A 19,141-nucleotide genomic window follows, 5' to 3' on the forward strand; every position below is an offset into this window, starting at 1 on the left:
CGCCGAGCCAGGGCTCTGATTTGACTTTAACACCTCGCAAGGCTGTGACAGTCTGTTGTCAGGGTAAGTCTGTAGGCACACCTCACAGGACAAAAAATTTGTAAGAAAAATATGCTGGGGTGTGCATGCTCTCTCTGGTGGTGAAGATCTCACACCCAAAGCGCAGCAGCAGAGGTGCCCGGTAACTGGGCAGGACCAGTCTGCTGCAGTGTTGGGGGGCAGTGGTGGGGAAGGCACGTGCCGCGGTATGTGCCCACATCGCCCACTTCCAAGGTATCTTTAACTAAATGGAAAGATTTTTTTTTAATCACTTGCCTGCCAAGCTGCGCTTCACCCCTTGGTCCCCAGAACCTTCTGAGTGCCTCCCAGTCAGGTTGAAAGATCAAATTTATTCTCTTTGTAGGTGGGTGAACACACACACCAAGAGGAAGCTATGTATATTTCATACACCTAAATATGAAATATACATTTTACAGATGCCTCACTCACTCGCTTTCTGTTCACAGAAGCCCAAAAACTCATGTGCCAAAGGGACATTTACCATGGACTCCAGTAGAGCTGGGTGCAGAGGAGGGTGCTGCAGCCAGAGCCCGAGCTCTATGTGAGGGGCTAGACTACTAGCCACATACACGAGCCCTGGTGCCCTGCCAGAGCCCCAGCAGCAAGGGGCGCCAGGGTGCCTGCGTCTCATGCGGAACAGAGCGAGCGGCGGTGCCCTGCATCTGCCTTGCTCTTCCCACCTCCGACACTGACTGCACACATAAGCCACTTTCCTAGGATATAGACCTATGTAATTAGTAACTGATTCAGTTTTTCTTTTCTTTTTTCTTTTTTGAATATAAGTTAAACTCAGTTCCACAATTAAATTCTTTAATGGCATGACATCTGGAACCCCATATGATTAATTTTCTAAGTTCACTATTTATTGTCAGGGAAACTCCTACCCTGCTTATTAACATTTTTTTTCTCTCTTTTTTTTTTAAAAAAAAAAGACCACATCTTTATAGTGTTGTATCTAAGCTCACTTCCAGCTTAGGCAGGCCTTGCACGATGGGCTAAGACCGGCTCTGGCCTTAAGATCAGGCCCACAACCTGCAAGCACTCTCCACCCTGCTGTTTAAACCCCACAGCAGTGCTCTGAGCGGGCATTCCCACTCTCCACAATGCCCAGGCCACAGAGCTACCAGCTGTGAAGCAAGGATTCAAACGCAGGTCTGCTGACTCGGGATGCTCTTCCCTGAGACCGACAACGGCTCTTCCAGGCTCGGGAGATCCCTGAGGCTGGCCTCCAGCCAGGGAAAAGGCTTAAGAGAAGAATTGATGCTGCGAGTCCACAGAAGGGCAGATGTTAAAAAAATGGCGTAGGCTGTTGCTGAAAGGGCAGAGGGAACACAGCTGCTCTGTGCCCTGCTTGGGGACGTGTCCTTCAGGAAAGGCTCTACAGACGGACACAATGCTCATTCCCTGGAGAGAGAGAGAGGTCTATGTTCCCAGATAAAGACTGAAACCAAAGCGGGTCTGCAACCGGACATGTATGGTCAAGCCAGAGCCAACTTTTACTCTTTCATTTTGCAATTTCCCTTCTGGCTCTTATTTCTGGAGAGCAGGCAGATGCAAATGTTCCACTTATTTAGAAAAAAAAAAAAAAAAGCAGTGCACTGGGACCCATGTCACTGAGTCTGGGCTTCAACTTTACACCTGCTACCTTCTTGGGTGGCTACAACATTAATAGCAGTAAGGGACAGACTTTTCTGGGCTGTGCCCTGTACCCACCCAGCCCTCTGTGCCCCTTTCAAGAAGGGCACTATTGTCTCCTGATTCTGCACAGGAAGGGGCCAGCTTAGCAAGGTCCAAGACCTGCCAGAGCCTCACAGCTGGCGACAGATGAGGAGTCTGAGGCCTTGCCCCAACCAATGTGCCCTGCTGGCTTTGCAGCACCCCATGCTCCCAGCTGATCCCACAGAGCCAACTGCAGCCATGATGAAGCACTGAAACCCTAAGCGAGAACTTGCAGTAGTTCCAAGGAACAAAGTGTGTCAAGACCGATGATCATCTACACGGTGCCTGGTCATTCTAACAATGAACATACTCGTGACAAGGGATGGTCTGAGGTCTAGTAGAGCAGGGATGTTTTATGAGAAAAATTGCTCACACACCTTGTTGATGAACTATGTCTATAATAGTTCTTTTTGATCACCACTATCTTTGTTGCGGTACCATTTACTGACCAGACTTCACACCTGTGAAAGTGGCTAAGATTACAAATCTAAAAGGCAGTTTAGGGCTGGGGACGGAGCTCAGAAGTACAGCGCTTGCCTAGCACATGTGAGGCTCCCGGTTTGATCCCCAGTACCGCTAAAACAAAACCAAGCAATACCATTTCATATTTCTGGTCGTGCGCACACAGGCACAAAGCACAGTCCAACGTGCCACCTGTGAATCCCAATGACCTGGTTTTGAGTCCCAGAAGGATCGGTGAGTGCCATTCTGCCCTCATGAAAGCTCCTCGCCCAAGTCTCGATCTCCTCACTGTCAGCTGGGGCAATGGTGACCTCACGGGGCTGCTAGGAGGACTAAATGGGATCCTGTGAGGTAACAGCTTGGCACATTCCCAGGTTCCAGACACACACTCCAGCAGCAAACCTTGTGACCTTCTCCTCTCCTCTGATCAGGTCAACTTATAACTCAGGCCAGGACCAGTCGTGGCCAATCCCTGTCTTGAGTGTGTCTGATCCACGTGAAGACACACTGCAGACTGTCTACTCCATCCTCAGGCATAAGAAGCCAAATGCAAAACAGTCAAGAAATGTGACAGACTCACACCCAGTGACACTACCCACATGTGTGGGTAAGGGCACACTGAGTGAACGGCTGGAGGGGACAGGGGACCGGAGGGTGGGTGGGCCTGACAGGCAGCTGTGCAGGGTGCTCAGGGCCACTGGAACGACTCACAGCCTCCACCCAGAACCACACGGAAACTGGGTCTTCTTCCTGTGTGGCGGCACCATGCGTTACAAACCAGGTGAAGCAGCGTGTGTGAGGCAGATAGATGCCTTCCTCCTGCCTCGCTGTCCAGGGCAGGAGCATTTAGTTAAATCACTCTCAAAATGACCCCCAGGGCTAAGCTGTGACACTGCCCTGGACTGGCTCAGGCCCAGATCTTTCTGGGGAGCCTGCTGCCACCCGGACTGAACAGACTGAAGCCCATTAGCTGGACGGGACCAGCGCACACATCCAGCTCAGAGGAGGAAGAGACACATCTGAGACTTGGCCTCCTCTGATGTCATGATCCTTGAGATGTGAGTTCTGCTTAACAGAAGAAAACTGGCACCTCCCACACAAGGTCTCCACCACCCCAGGGCCAGATACGAGCCTTAGCGGCCAGCAACAAGCACAATCAACAAGACTCACGTGGTTTCTTTTTCTTCCTTTAAAACAATCATCCTTTGTCAGAATGGACAAAATATCTTCCATCTTAACTTCAGAAATGCTGTAAAAGGAAACACACATCAAAGTAAACACTCTACTTTTTCAAAAACACTCCAAGCCCAATGCATAAAACCGGTCCATCTTCAAGCTAAACCATGCACAAGAGGATCCCCATGACACTGCAGCTCTTGGAATGTCCAGCAACTGCCCTCCTCTCTGAATGGAAGACAGTGTACATCTACAATCCCCTTCAGAGGGACAGTGCCATCATTTCTTAATAAATCTTGAATGCCACACAAGTAGGCTTGTTTGTTGAAGTCCTACCCCGACTTGAGCAGATGATGAAATAAACATCCTAGAGAATGTGAAAGGAGGAAGGAGAAGAAAGGCACACTGGGCAGGCAAAGGCCCTCCATGCTGGGGACACTCCAGTGATGGGTGCCAGTCGCCCAGCCCGTGGGCTCAGCACCTCTGCTCTCTGCTCCTGCCATGGAGAACCGCCACTATTCCATTGCTTACATGTTCAGGGTAAGGGCCAAAGACCTATGCACAAACTGCTAAAACCAGAACTGGCTTCCCTTGTGAACAAAAGTCGAGCAGAACAAGAGACAAGTTTGGAAAGCCCACACTGCACCTGTGAGCCCAAGGCCACTGCCCTGAGCAGGGCGCACACACAGGCCCACAGTCAGAGAGTGCCATCTGAACTCTGAAATGCTACTTCCAGGGAGAAGGGAAAGGGAACAAACAATTCTGGGTGAGAAAACAGACAAAAAGATAAATGATCCGTTGTGGTCTTTTTAATGTACCAGCACACTGCAGCACGAGCAGCAGCCTTTGCAACGGTAGGGGACTGTCCTCCCCTTCCCCACAGGTCCCCCCACAAGGCCATGAAAACACCACTACTGAGACTGCCACTGGCTCCCCAGCCCCCACCCCAGTCCCTGCTCCACAGAGGAGGGCACAGCACCTGGGGCTGCTCCCATTCCTCCCGGGAGCCTCAAGGTGCCAACAGCCCTGTCCTGTCCTGCTCCAGCTCACCTGGCTCTCTTCAGCACCTTTCTTCTTGGGGGGCAGGGTACAAATGGAAAAGATCCTAAGAACTTGGAGTGAAACCTTGAAATGGGGGGAAAGGAAGGAAGAATGACGCCCCCACAGCCAGGGACACACACAGTGAAACAAGCCACAGCCAGGCCACGCGCTCAACGCACCAGTGTTTCCCCCTGGCCAGGGCATGGCCCGGGCACCTGGAGCACCAACAGCACTGCCCTAGGCACTCAGGAACCGAGGAACCGAGAAGGAACCGGAGTGATTTCCAGTTTCAAAGGGCCTTCTTTCTGTATTTCTAAGAAATCGCTGCTTCTGAGGAACAAAGCAAATCTACAGTGATTATTTATGGTCCTATCAACAGCTCTGAATCACCCACCTTGCCAGGGGGAGAGATGGAAAAATAAATAAATCCAGGGACTGTCTTATGCCTGATCTAAGATATACACAGTTTGATGCAGAATTTTCATTTTAATGAAGTCATGACTTTCATTATCAACACATTTAAAGGGGAAGCAGGGAAAGTCAGGGAGCTGGTGAACACAGAGAAGTCGAAAGGACACAGAGGCAGAGTTCTGGGTACACAGGCATGGCAGCAGTGGCCCAGGGCACCTGTCTCTTGCCTGGTCTGCTAAACTTAATTGTCAGGACGCGCTCTACAGCACCCGTACATGAAGGTAGGCAGCAATTTGTTGTGATGCCCTTGCTGCCAAGAGCCTCTGCCTGCCTTCCTGCATCTTCTCTGCAATTCATCAGCCACCCGGCGTCCTGCCGCCTGGCTCCTGTGTGCTCAGGCACAAAACGCTTCCTCCTTCTGCATCTTCTTTTAATCTTTAGAGTGTGCCTTTTGGATTCCAGAAATGTTCCAGTCTGCACCTTCCCACTGCACTCTGCAACCAGTTCTCACTAGGTTTTATTTTATCTTGTATTAAATCAAAGACACAGTTTACCTGTAGACAGGCAGTGTGCAGCCTTCCCTCAAGCAGGAGTCAAGACAGGCGTGCGACTCCACCGTCTGGCTAGCCAACCCAGTCTCCTTGTGAAGTTCCACATGGCCCCGGAAACCCTGGCTCCCCCTCTGGGAAGCACAAGGCACCCTTCCCAGGGCCCGGGCCTGCCCTGGCTCTGCACGCTCAGTGAGCTGGTGCAGAGTCTCGCACTGAGGCTGGCGGTCTGCTTTCCAGACAACAGCACTGAGTGGCTTGCACTTGTCCCGTCTTGATCGTACCTGGCCCCCATAACTCCTGCCTGGCTAACACTGCTCTCCCTTTCCAGCTTTAGATTTACATCTGAACCCTTCATAGCAATAGACATGAATGTATTTATTTATTAATCTTTTTTTAAAAAAGGACCATAAAAGAACCATGCTGCCCGCTCAGGCCCTGGGCAGCCATGTGGTCTACAACTGTGGCCCTGCTTCCCAAGGAGACTAGGCTGACATGAATGGGCACAGAGACACACAAACCAGGAACCAGAGAGGGACAGGAAATGAGAACTGCAGGTATGGAAGAAGAGGACCTGGCTCCGTCAGTGGGCTTCCATCTCAACCCAGGTAGGACTTCCCAAGCGCCTCTGCCTGAGGTGCCATCAACTGATTGACATGCAATTTCTTTTTTTTTTTTTAATTGTTACTTTTTTAAAAAAAAAAATTTATTTTTTAGTTCTCGGCAGACACAAACAACAGCTTTGTTTGTATGTGGTGCTGAGGATCGAACCCGGGCCGCACGCACGCCAGGTGAGAGCACTACCACTTGAGCCACATCCCCAGCCCGACATGTAATTTCTCTCATAACAAAACCATGCACACCTTCCTAAAACAAAAAACCACTCCTTCAATGACAAATCATATTGGGAAAAGAACAAGTTAGGAAGAGAAAAACCCAAAGTCTTTATTTTGGCCCATCTGAAATTAACCCCAGGATCAGGTTACTACTCACCCCTGATCATCAAAGGAGGCAGGTATGTTTTGAGAACAAGCCTCAGTCCACACTAACAGCCTTAAAACGGGTTTTGAAAGTCTTACTGGCCTGCAGGGCTCTGAAGGCTGAGAGCATGGGGGGAACTGCTGGGACAGACATGCAGCCCTGGCCTGGGGGCGGCCAGCAATCAGACCTGGTCCCCGGTCTGCTTGAACAGTTTAGTTCTGATGTATAGTATAGTCATTTTCCCAGCTCTGTACTTTAGAGGGGAAAATGTCACATAGTTTTATTTGTTGTTTTACATAAAACCTCGGGCTGGGCACAGAAACTATAGGAAACCAGCTGTAGCAGCCAGGAGCACAGCTGAGACGTGCCCAGAACAGCCCCGACCTCAGTGCTGCTCTGAGAGTCGCAACTGCCATTCGGGCAGGCACAGGGCTCTTTCTGTGCTTCCAAAAATACCTTTAGCCATCACTGTGCTGTGTTGGAGCACAAGAAATCCTTCAAAGCAGATCTGTGTTGAAAACAGCACACCTTTAGGAGCCCGTCACTGAACTGCTACTGCAGGTGCCAGGAATTCATGGAAGACACAATATATCCACGTGTGGCCCAGTGAGTGGCTTCTGGGGACTCCCGTACCCTCCCAGGCCTGAGGTCTGCTGTCTGACTGCTACACTGAGGTGGTGGCTGGGAAATCCTGGCCGTGGACATGCAGTCAGAGCCCTTTCAACTGCCTCTAAATATCTCCCAGGGTCACCTATAGGTAAGAAGCTTATTGTTTTGAAGTTATAAACATTAACTACAGGAAATGAAGACTGGGAATAGGAAGGGCCTGAGGAGCTGGCTGGAAGGCTGGGCATGCTCACCCAGAGTCAGAGACACCAACACAGGCCTCGGTATTCAGGAGAAGCCAAGTGCCACGGATCCTGACTCCGCTGGCAGCACAATGGGAACTGTCAGGTGCTGATGGCATTAAGGGCTCTAGTTTTTGCCACTGGCTATTCTGGGACTCATTTAGGGATCACAAGGGTTAATGGCTCCTCGGCAGCTTACAAGGGCCATGCACTGTAAAAGGCGACAGGAAGTTAATTAGGTGAGATCAGCCGAAGCCCATGCGGGCTTCTGACTCACTTGATTTTGTGAGCAGCCAACGAGCTGACATATTCTGCCTCTGAAGGGGCCAAGATGAGCAGGCTGCTCCCGTGGCAGCCAATCCGGGCGGTTCTTCCAATCCGGTGGATGTACTCTGCAGGTGAAGACGGGGCGCTGTACTGAACAGGGCAACAGAAACAAAGGTGTTCACAGATCTGGGGACTGCCGATGATTACAAGTGCAAACCCCCACTCCTGCCGCAGGCAGCCCAAGAATTAGACCGCGGTGCTATGGTCACCCTAACAACCACAGGGAGAAGTCACTCCGGCCCGACACTCCTGGCCTCACTGAAGTAACAGGCTCCGACACACCAAGCGAGCTGTGGCCAGGTTCCAGATGAACCAGACATCACTCATCCCAGTGCCTCCTTTCTAATCTGCCCTCTCCATGGGTCTCTCCATTTTCCTCTTGCATCTTTTCCCTGAGGGGATGTGCAAGCTGCAGGTGCAGCAGGTGGGGTAGGCTTCTTGGCCCCCTCCTCAGGAGGCAGCAGCAGGGATAAGGCAGCAGAGGACGCCAGGTGGCATGGAGAGGAAGGGGGCTGGCCATGGTGCCGGCAGAGTCCACCTCTACTGCTGGCCCCAGGAGCGGGCCTCAGTCCCCTGCAGGGGGGCCAGCCAAGCTTCTGCTCCAGGGGAGCGTTCCTGACACAGGAGTAAGAGCCACGCCAACTCGGCAGCACCCTGGCACAGTGTGTTTGTCATTGACGGTAGTAACTGTCATCATTAAAGGTAAATGACCAGAGTCACTGTTTCCTTTTCTCTCTGCTGCAACATGAACCACAGATCAGAGGGCCAATGTGAGCCCACTGTACAGGAGGCCAGGGATGTTAAACTAATCAATATTAACAGTACACTACCCTCCATGATCAATTTTGTATCTGACCTCCGGCACATTAAAATTATCCTCTCCTCTCATTTTTCATTCACTCTGGCCAGCAAGAAAGAAGACACATCACCTCTAGTCCCCAAGTGATCACCTGTTACGAGCAGATCAGGTTCCCCAGCCAGACACAGGCATGCAGTTCCACTAAAATGTGAACAAACCCTGATTCTCGTAAACAGGCCAGTGTCCTCTGGCCACATACAGAAGGGCTTGTAGACACCATTCTGCAAACTAACCAAGAACAACAGGAAGCAAACCCACCGGACTCCAGTGCTGACATCTGCACCCACTGGCAAAGCATCTCTGGCTAGGGGTGTGTATAAGATGGTGTCAGGGACTTAATTGTTCCCTGCAGGCCAATGCACATGGACATGGTTCTCAGGACAGCTGAGCCATCTCCTTCTGGACACAATGAGGCCTCCCAAGGGCACAGATAATTCCTGTGATTTTCAGATTGTTGAAACTTTGGTGTGTGACACCAGTCCAGAAGCAAGGCTGCCACCTCCTTCTTGGCTGTTCTGCTACAGCAGGGAGGTGGGATGGGTTAAGGAAAGATACCAGAAGACTTGTGCAGACAGGGCTGACTGCTGCCTGGTTACCAGGGCAACACCCAAGAGGGTGATATAATTATTCTACTTAAGGCCAATGCATCTGTTCATAATCATACATTCCAGCCTCAAGTTCACACCTGAACTACTAAAAAATTACCTGAACAATCCATGTGACTTGTGGGAGATCTAAGCCACGAGCTGCAACATCCTTTAAGAGAAAAAAAAAGCATGTTTAGAAGGAGTCTATTGACTTTCTGGGGGTCATGGATACACCCTGAACATTCATTCACCCCACAACCTGCCCACACACAACTCAAGACACACCTTCAGTAGGTCAGGGACCCACTCACATCCCTCTGTGGCTAAAAAAATCTTTGTGGCAAGTTCAACAGAACCCTTTAATAACTCAGGTTGCGAAAGGACTGCACCTTCCATCTGAATAGCTGCCCATGAAGCAAGTGTCCATGGACTGCTGCCCCACCCACCCTCCCAGCAACGCCAGTGGCCAGCAGTAAGGCTGCTGGAATGCCCCTCCTCAAGGGACTCACAGGGGTGGGGGAGGTGTTGCAAGCTGCCAAGTGTTCCTCAGGACTGTCTGTCAAGCTCAAGGGCAGTAAGGGTGGAGCATGCCGCTGTCCTTTCTGAGCGCTAAGTCAGAAGGCAGGCCATGCCTGCTGATCACTTCAAAGGCTAAACCAGACAGCCAAGACCAAAAACAACTGAGATTTTCTTTTTTCTTTTTAACTGGTCACTGCCCCGAGAGCAAAAACTCTCTGTTCCCTCTAAGTCTCTTGCTGGTAAGGGTCTGGAAAACGGACGCTCCCAGTCTATCAATAATCTTCACTCAGCATCCCCTCTGGTCTAACAGGAACATTTTCACTTGACATTTACTGAGCACTTACTACACACCAGGCACTGGGTTGAGCACCGGTTTACCTGCATTATTTCGATGAACCCTCAAAACAGCTCTTTAAAACAACTACATCCCCATTTGGCAGATGAGGCAACCAAAGTTAGAGAGGTGAAGTAACATGTCCAGGCTAAGAAGAGGGGGGACTTCTCCAAGGCCATGTTAGATTAGGCTATATTCCACCATTAAAAAAGACACCGTGTCCCCCTTGCCCACAGACGGTGGGAATGCAAAATGGTACCAAGCCCTGCGGTGGGGAATTTGGTAATTCAAAATCCCATGCACACTGCCCTGGCACTTGCCCTGCAGTCCAGAACCATCTCAATTCTAGAAGGGTACAACGGCAAGAACACAAAATGACACATACACAAGGCTCTTCCTCCCGCAGTGTGAGGAGATGGGCCTCGTGAGACGGCTGCGCTCCATGTAGTGGACTAGAAAGAGCGGCTTCAGGACACTGGTTTGGACACGCTCCAGGACGTGCTGAGTGGGCCGGGTGTGCTCCCACATTAGAAACTGGGGGACACCCACACACCTGCTTATATTCCAGGAAAACCCCCAAAGCTTACGGAAACAGCCATAGGACAGGAAGAGGACAGGGGAGGAGGCACAGGTGGAAGCCAAACTGGCTCCTTCAGTGAACTTGGACTTGAGAACGTGCGGGCTAATTAAGAAGCAAGTGGAGCCGCTAGGAGCAGCTGGAGAAGCAGCTCTCGGGCAGCAGTGAGCAGTTGCCTGTACTGTTTCTCTTCAAAGGGACCAATGGCAGAACTGACACCCAGACCTCAGAGTCCAGGTCCAACTCCAGCAACAAACAGGGAGGACGACACTGAACCACCCCCGGGGGCACTCTTGGCCAAATTCAACCGCGGAGGACTCCAAGAACCTGCCACCTGATGCCTTCAACCAGCATTGGGGGAAGAAAGGAGCAAGAAAAACCAAACCACTAGAGACAGACGGACAGATGGCTCAAGCAGGCATGGGTGGTGTTGGCGGGCACAGCGGCCAGCTGGGGTCATCTCTGGACTGGGGGATCCAAGGTGACAAGGTGATTTCACCTTTCTCTTTGCATTTCCCTTGGTTTGGCTATCATTTCTCCCAAAATTCTGATTCAGAAAATCAGAGCCCAGGTGAGCTGAAGACTGCCCCAGAGGGCATCGGTGGCATGGTCAGAGCCAGCAGCTGCTGCTGGTCAGCGCCTCCTCCCCCACACACTGCCACCACCTTTCAGCCCTGGAGACTCACTGGGTATCTCCTAAGTGAAAGGACACGCCACATAACCACTACACCAGCACGCTTTAGGAAATCCAACACTGAACAAAACCACCTCCTCGTGAACAGCCCATTCAGGAGCATGTAGCAGATCACACGGCTGGGTGTGGCGGCACGCGCCTGGAACCCAGCAACTGGGGAGGCCAAGGGAGGAGGACTGCAAGTTCAAGGCCAGCCTGGGCAACTTAGTGAGACACTGTCTCAAAATAAAAGTGGTTAAGCACCCTTGGTTCAGTCCCAGGACCTCACACAAATACACACAGCCCGGACCCCTGCGGCGTCCCCCAGATTTCACCACAGCACCACTGCCTTGCACTGACTCCTTTAGACATTCGTCAGTTTGGCTTCTCAAGAGTGTGGCTGTCTCGAGGAACACCACACGCTGGCAGGACACGACTTGAGGGTGGTGTGTGTCCCAGGACCCCTTACGGGAGGCGTCAGGGTGGTCTGACCTGGGCAGACAAGGACCTGCAGTGAGCAGTGCCCTGGCTCTGACACTGCGAGGGGACTTTTCCTCTTGGCAATGACTAGGGATGGGAGGTGGAACATGGAGACCTGGGAACACGGCTTCGTAAGATACCTCCGCTGAGGGCTCCGGCTTCCACTGACGCTCTTGTCTGCACCAATAGTGGCCCTGATGGCACAAAGGATGGCTTTCTATCACCCCTCCCCTCCACTGCACAGCTGGGAAACCCTTCAGTAAGGAACAGGTTCTCCACCACTTTTAAGTATCACCAGGATTCAGATGATATACATGGCTTTTTTGAAAAGTAATCCCATGCCAAGATCCTGTAAGACCAGGCTTGCTGTGCGCCCAGAGTGAGGGGGGACTCAATGAGGTGCTGTCCTGTACCACTCACCTGGAGGTACCTCAGAGACCACCTTCTCTACTCGCTCTGAGAACTCCTAGTTCCCTTGGAGTGTGCTAGGCTGCGCCTGTAAGTGTGCAAGTAGAGGCTGGCACACAGGTGTGTCAACCACCCGCAGTGTTTTCAGATGGCACAAGTGCCCCGAGAGAGGATGTTCTGAGTGTTCCCATCTGAGAGGAGAGGACCAGCTTGGCTACACCAACAGTCAACGGCTTCAGGAAAGCTGACGGACTCTCCCACCTGCAAAGCTCTTGTTAGGAAACGACTTCTCTTATTAAGTGCTCTGCAGGTAAGGGGCTCCTGAGCTCTACCGATAGGCCTTGTAAAACATTTAACGCTCGATGGTTCAGTACTTCCATCAGGAAACTTGGATAAAACAAAGCCAGCCATGACTCGCGGGAAGTTCCCTGCGCCTACACACTGACAGGCGAGTGGCGGGGGGTGCGGCAGCCTGCTTGAAGGTGGGGTCCAGCCCTGCACCGCTGGCTGACACTGCCTTCCTGGGTCCTGCTGCCTGGCATGGGGGGTGCTGCCCACTGCTGGACTCTTGCCCATATCTGAGCCAACACTGCCGTGAGTGCTTCTTTCGAACATGCCCAGCCGTGGCTACCAGAGAGTGAGAAGGAGCTGAGGAGGAAGGTCATGTGGTCCAGAACAGGGAGGATGGCCACCGGCTTAGCAGAGTCAAGTCAGTTGAGCCTCAAGTGGCCACCCACACAAAGGCTAGAGCACAGCCCTCTCTGTCTCATGAGGCTGCCGTGGAGAGCGCATCAGACAGTTTATGTGAAAAAAGGACCTCAACCCTGTGCACGTGTGTCCTGCCTCCTGTCAGGAAGGAAGACGGTGGGGATTAGGCGGTGGCAACCCAAGCCCCTTTGCACTCTTCTGCCCCATCAGAACCCACCCAGCGTCCTGGGCAGGGACCTCGGAAAGCAGGAGATGCTCCATCTTCCCAGATGCTCCAGCCAGCAGCCCCACATCAACAGGAACCAAAGATTGCTGGAGACTCCCAAGGCCGCGGTTTGCGGCCTGCTCTCAGAATGCGAGTCCAGCCGCCGCCCGTTCCATCCCTCTAACCTAATTAGGGCAAAAGAATCGCTAAAGTCAGTTCTGAAAGACACTCACCAGCAAGGCCTTGAGGGCCCGGGCTTGACAACTGGCTGCCTCCATGAGACCCAGGAGTACAGATGGAAGGCAGCCTGCTCAGGTGCCAGGCTGTCAGTTGGATTAAAATGACTCATTTATTTACCCAAGAACCTCGCAAAGCACTTTTACTAACAGGGAGAGGGGGCCTGCTGCCTCTCTGAGAAGGGACGCAGCAAACGCGCCTCCGACGCCTTCCCGGCCTGCCAAAAGTCATTACTGCCGTGTGTGGAAAGCCATCAGCAGGGTACAGGCCCCCGCTGTCCGGGTGACAGATTGGGCTGCGTAATCAGAGGAGGAAGGGGAGAGTGCAGAGCTGTCAGAGGCGAGAGAGCTTGGCTGGAGCCGCCAAAAAACTGGCAACATGAGTTAGCGTGACTGAGTAAACAGCGACCCATCTCCAGATGATCCTCCGTGAACACCAGTGAAACAGAACGCAAGACCCACTGTACCCAACAAGCACGCCCCGAGAAGAGCAAGAAGTCTACAGTGCGAGGGGTGCTGCACTGACACTCCCGCGACTCCTACACCTCAGCTCCTTTGTCTCCTAGCCGCCTGGCACAGCGGAACTTCCCCAGGAGGACAGGAAATTAGAGCGTTCCAAGCGGAAAAATGCCCAGGAGGCGGAGGGAGGTGAAGGAAAGCAGCACACGTGCTGGACAACCTAGAGCTGCCCTGGAATCCAGGCCTGTCCCTCCTGGGGAGGAGGTCTCTGTGCTCCACTTCCCAGGGCCACCATGGACAGCCAATGCACCAAGAGAAGGCCTGGTCTGAACCAGACCCCCTTTCCTGCACTCTTCCCTCTGCCAAAGCCCCAGCGCAGCGGTCCACAGACCAGGCTCCTTCCCTGGCCATGGGCTGGTGCCTCACTATACAGCAGCCGTTATTTTGAAGATAGTTCAATGTTTTACATTTGATTTCTTTGCTCCCAGTTCCGCTTGGGAAAGCAGGACTGGAACTTTCCAATGACTCCTTCCTACTTATCCCTAACTCCCTTCTTAATCTGGCTTCTCACATTGCCAACGTGTGAAGGCTTCCTCTCTTGGCAAGTGGTCTCCTTCCCTGACCACACTTCAGTTCTGCCTCAGCTCCATCTGGACACAGTCCAGCACTTCCCAACAGTCAGGCTACGAAGGCCTGGACCTGGTCCCAGGAGGGCTGCCTGGGGCCCGAGGCCCTTGCTTTAGGATGATCATCATGGACACCAACAACTCACCGCCCTTAATTGCTCCTAGGAGCAAGGGAAAGAGGGCGAAGGAAGGAGCGTGTGTGGTTCCATCTCCACTTCCACATTGGCAGACACTGTCTTCTCTGGCCTTGTTAAAAGGTATTGGGATGATATATTAAAATGGCCAAAGGTACAGTATGAAGGAGAGAAAAATCCCGATGCAACAATTAACAACATGAGTCCCCTTTATCAGACAAAGCCAGTTCTCCATCTGCCTCATCCTGACGCAGCCTCGTTCCTCATTAGCACCGAGGAGGTTCCTGGGGAGCCTTCAGATAGCCTGGCAAGCAACAGGCTGCCTAAAGGATGCAGAGTGACAGTGCCGCCCCACCCCAAGACGATCTAGCACGGCGTGTGTGTCTCACGTACCCTGTGGTTCTCCAACACAGAAGTGTCAAAGGAAAGCCAACAGACACAGCAGGAGTGGCAGGAACACGGAGTGAATAAGAGCACACTAGCACCAGCACCAGCACCAGCACCTGGGCTCACCCGGCTCGGCACTCTCCAGTCACCTCTGTAGGGCCAGGGGCAGCGCAGGCTGTGGCAGAAGGTGTGGCACTGGAAGTGACCGGGAAGCTGGGGACCTCAACCACAGACTTTAGGAAATCAGGCTGTGGGCAGGCAGCTGGCTGTGCACTCGTCCAGGCTGGCAGGGGGCTAGGGCTTGTGCTCTTTGTCTGGCTGATATCACTTGACTGCAGGTAGCAGCCAAGAAGACCAGGAAAAGCGATCATATGCTTTGACCTAGTGAGAAATGACATTTCAGAAAGAATGGTCTGCTTTCCACCTAGGTCTACTAAAAAAACAGCTTTGAGACCTGTGCTCACCCATTTCCCTAAAGCATGACACTTACATGTACTGGGAGCCTCAACAATGTCCCCAGGACAATCCAGGAACTTAATGGACCAGGAGACAATGCTCTGTACACAGCCCCACCTATATCCCTCCAGCAAGGTTCCTACCGCTCCCAGAGAAACTACCTGTACCACTCAGCCTCACACACCACCAAGTGGACAGCAGGAGCGTGCTGTGGCTAAGTGTGCCTGTTTAGACAGCGGCATGCACTGGTGGTCCTTGACACGAGCTCCTGGCCCCACTCATCCACCAGCCAACCATAGGCAGTGCCTGCTCTGTGGGCGACTCCGGGATGAAGGAGAATGCACTGCATGTCTTCATGGAGCCCGTGACCTGGCAACGCCCAGCCACATGTGGAAGAGAAGTGAGCAGGCATGGGAGGCCCTGGGACAGCCAGGGCACCTGGGGCTCCTCCTGAGGTGGCGAAACACAGGCTCTGACCCATATCAGGCTCAGGCCAGTCAGTCTGGGTACTGGAGGCAAAAGGAAAAGTACCTAATACTTCTCAAGGCACATTCAAGGAATTTAAAGAGGGGCAGGTTGGGCTGGGGGGTAGAGAGAATGGGGCGAGGCAGGTGAGGTAACTCGGGGCCAGGCCCTGGGACAATACCACTGCTGCGGGGCTGGGGATGTGGCTCAAGCGGTAGCGCGCTCGCCTGGCGTGCGTGCGGCCCGGGTTCGATCCTCAGCACCACATACCAACAAAGATGTTGTGTCCGCCGAAAACTAAAAAATAAATATTAAAAAAAAAAAAAATTCTCTTTAAAAAAAAAAATACCACTGCTGCATGACATGGATTCCCAGTGTCCTTATCAACAGACCATTTGGACTGGATCTTTAGATATTTCAAGATGGTCTAGTCCTTTGTTTGTTGATTATGGTACTGGGATGGAACCCGGGACCTTGAACAAGCAGGTGCTCTGGCACCGAACCACACCCCAGCCTAACGCTGGTTTAGGAACAAATGCCGGTATCTGCCTGGGGAGCTGGCTGAAGGACAAACACAGCTGGCCTCCCAGGAGGCACACATTCTAGAAGCTTCTCAGCTCTGAGTGCCGCACACAGGCAAGCCTCTGCCATGCCTGTGTGAGAACAGCACTGCGCCAAGCAGTCTCCAGGAAGAGCTTCTGTTAAACAAGCACAACAAACTCACACAGACAAAGCTGCACTCGCCCAAGCTTAAAAAGAACACAGTCTCTCCTACCCTCAAAACTGAACACGCAGCAAGAGCTCCTCAAAAAGCAAGTGCTTTGCTGAGCAAGGGGAGCGGCTCCAGGCTGCTCTCCTCCAGGCCGCGCTCGCAGCACACCCCGCAGGCACGCTGCACTTCCTCAACGCACACGCGGGACTACTGCGCAACTACACAGGGTCATGTTATGCCATCCAATGTGGCATGAGCAGAGAAGGCACCTCCTCTTGGGAGAGAGTGACATCATGGTCAAGCGAGTCCCCAGAGAGAAGGGATCATTTAAGGTGTGGTTCTCAATCTTGAGAGCACAAGAGATTAAAAAAGCCCATGCTGTGTGGAGGGCCCACTGAGGCCCAGTCACCTGGTCCTGAAGATCACAGGCAAATGCCAATTCTGGACAACTGCAAACGGAGCTGTCCAAGAGCATCTATCTCCTTTAAAAAGGTGAGCAGAGGTGAGCAGTCACTTCTGCTGCGGAAAGACTTTCTCAGCTCTAATGACTCCCGATAGCTGTAATTTACAAGTTTTTGGTGGATAGAAATCACCACAATTCACACATTTTCAGACTAACAGCTGCCACTATTAGTGAGCAAGTCGCCAAATCTCCTGCACAGCGGCAACTAGAGGTGTAGGAGAGCAGCCACGTCACTGCCCCCGAGGAGCTGGCCACTTCCCCAGCCCAGACGAGCCCCACGCGAGCGCAGAGCTACGTACCGTGCAGAGGAGGATGCCCGTTCTGGAACGTGAGAATTCCTGGAACACCGATGTTCTCTCCTGCAAAACAAAGAACAAAGGGCTTCATGACACCAAGCTAATGCCACCAAGGAAAGCTACGACTTCTGTGAATTCCTGCCTTCCTACTGCTCTACTTTTAGACACAGAGAGGTTTAGCAGGAAAAAGGAAGACATCGAGCTGAAATCCAAGACCTGGTATCAGAGCGGGCTTTAGTGACAGCACACCTCAGGAAACCCACAACTGGGGCACGTCCTTCATCCATGCTGATGACAACCCTGTGAAGGCCGAGCCTCACTCCCTCTCCAGACGGACAATGGAGGCAGCGAGAGGTTGTGAAACCTGCCTGAGGGGCACACACGGAAAGGCCACGCCATCGTGAACCAGGCTGTGTTGGGAGGTTGGCACTCAGACCTTCACATGGACAGGTCACTGTCCAGCCAACTGTGTGGCAGTCTCTATAAGCATGATTTTTTTTTTTTTAATAATAAACCTTAGTTATTGTGTTTAAATGTACTTTATTTATTTTTTTTAAAGAGAGAATGAGAGAGGGGAGAGAGAGAATTTTTTAATATTTATTTTTTAGTTCTCGGCGGACACAACATCTTTGTTTGTATGTGGTGCTGAGGATCGAACCCGGGCCGCACGCATGCCAGACAGGCGCGCTACCGCTTGAGCCACATCCCCAGCCCTATAAGCATGATTTTTACTGATTACGTCGTAGCCTCAAATTCAGCAAATTTCCTGAAAGCCAGAAAAAACGTCTTGAAGACAGGACAGACGTACTTAGGCTGGGGAAGGGACGAACCCCGGGCCTGGTGCTGGCAGCAGCCCCACACAGCCTCTCCTCCCAGCAGGTGCTCCCCGCTGGCGCTCACAGACTCGTCTGGGACGTCAAGCACCCAGGGAGACTGCTCAGGGGCAGGGGCCAGGAAGAGGGAACTGGGACTATTTAAAATGGGAGGCAGGCTCCCCACCTCCTGCCCTCCACCTAGCCATGGGAGGCTATGAAGGCCAAATCCATAATAACATAACATCAGTAAAAGGTTGACAGTCATTAAGCTGCATAAAAAGCCAAACTAGTCCTGAAAAAGAACAATGCAAGGGCGGCCCTGTGAGCCCAAGCGCGCCAAAAGGGACTTGTGCAGTGCTCCTGCGTCCCCAGCTCACAGACAGCGCCGTAGGCAGAGGTCCCACAGGTGGCCAAAGATGGAACAGGACCAGAACACAGCACTCTGCCTCCAGGGGGGGGGCCCAGGGCGCGCGCGCCATGCTGGTGCTGCCCCATTATGGAAGCCTGCACTATCAATACCCAGAGGTCTCCAGGCGCAGCCGCAGCCCCTCGGCCCCGCCCTGCAGAACCTCTCTGTGAAAACAGACCCAGAAGACTAACGGAACCAACAGCCTCGACTCAGCGGAAGATAAAAATCAACGGCTAATAAAACTCACAAAGGCTGGAAATTGAGGGACCTCTAAGTAATCTGGTGGCAAATAAGCTGAGTCCACCAGTGACCTTGAATAAGGCCACTGTTTTGAGCCTCCATTTCCTGAGCTATGAAAACAAAGAGGACAAAGAGGGAATGGCCTTGTTTAAGACCTCATCAGGCCGTTCACGCCTCAGAGTTCTATGAGCTGTTCTGGTTTGGGGGTGGTGGCGAGGGGTGTCAGTGAGCCCAGTGCTTCCCATGGGGGCCCCACCACTGAGCCCCGACACTGTGGTGTGTTGTGGTTTCCCTCCTCCCTTTCTTACCTCCTATGCTCCAGGTAACCTTGCTTCCACCTCGAGGACAAGATGGCCCCCCTTCCAGGCCCGCCTGTCCTTCCCTCCCCAGCTCCGGCAAGCACGCCTCTCCCCTACTCTGCCCTGACCTCCTGACATGTAGGACTAAGCATCTGAGACCAGGAAGACGGGCACTCTTCCTCACGAGCATGAGTCCTACTCTCCGAGAAGAACGGCTGGAG

The 19,141-nt window shown here is 52.5% G+C and overlaps 1 protein-coding gene across 3 annotated transcripts in view; it reads right to left on the minus strand.

Moving 5' to 3' along the window:
• Positions 1-19,141, minus strand: part of Ddx31 (DEAD-box helicase 31) — a 60,086-nt gene that overhangs the window by 22,258 nt on the left and 18,687 nt on the right. Inside the window, exons 14-17 of one of the 3 annotated variants that reach the window (XR_013343459.1) lie at positions 17,161-17,220; positions 9,138-9,188; positions 7,524-7,658; positions 3,412-3,490 (exon numbers count right to left, since the gene is read on the minus strand). Coding sequence is in view for 2 of the 3 variants with exons in the window: in XM_026395539.2 (XP_026251324.2) it covers positions 3,412-3,490; positions 7,524-7,663; positions 9,138-9,188; positions 17,161-17,220 (330 nt within the window). In the remaining variant the exon portion in view is untranslated. Of the gene's footprint in view, positions 1-3,411; positions 3,491-7,523; positions 7,664-9,137; positions 9,189-17,160; positions 17,221-19,141 lie in introns of all 3 variants that reach the window. The other 2 variants (XM_026395539.2, XM_077797168.1) reach the window with 2 other exon arrangements.

This window comes from Urocitellus parryii, chromosome 4, assembly GCF_045843805.1.
Source record: "Urocitellus parryii isolate mUroPar1 chromosome 4, mUroPar1.hap1, whole genome shotgun sequence".
Lineage (NCBI taxonomy): Eukaryota > Metazoa > Chordata > Mammalia > Rodentia > Sciuridae > Urocitellus > Urocitellus parryii.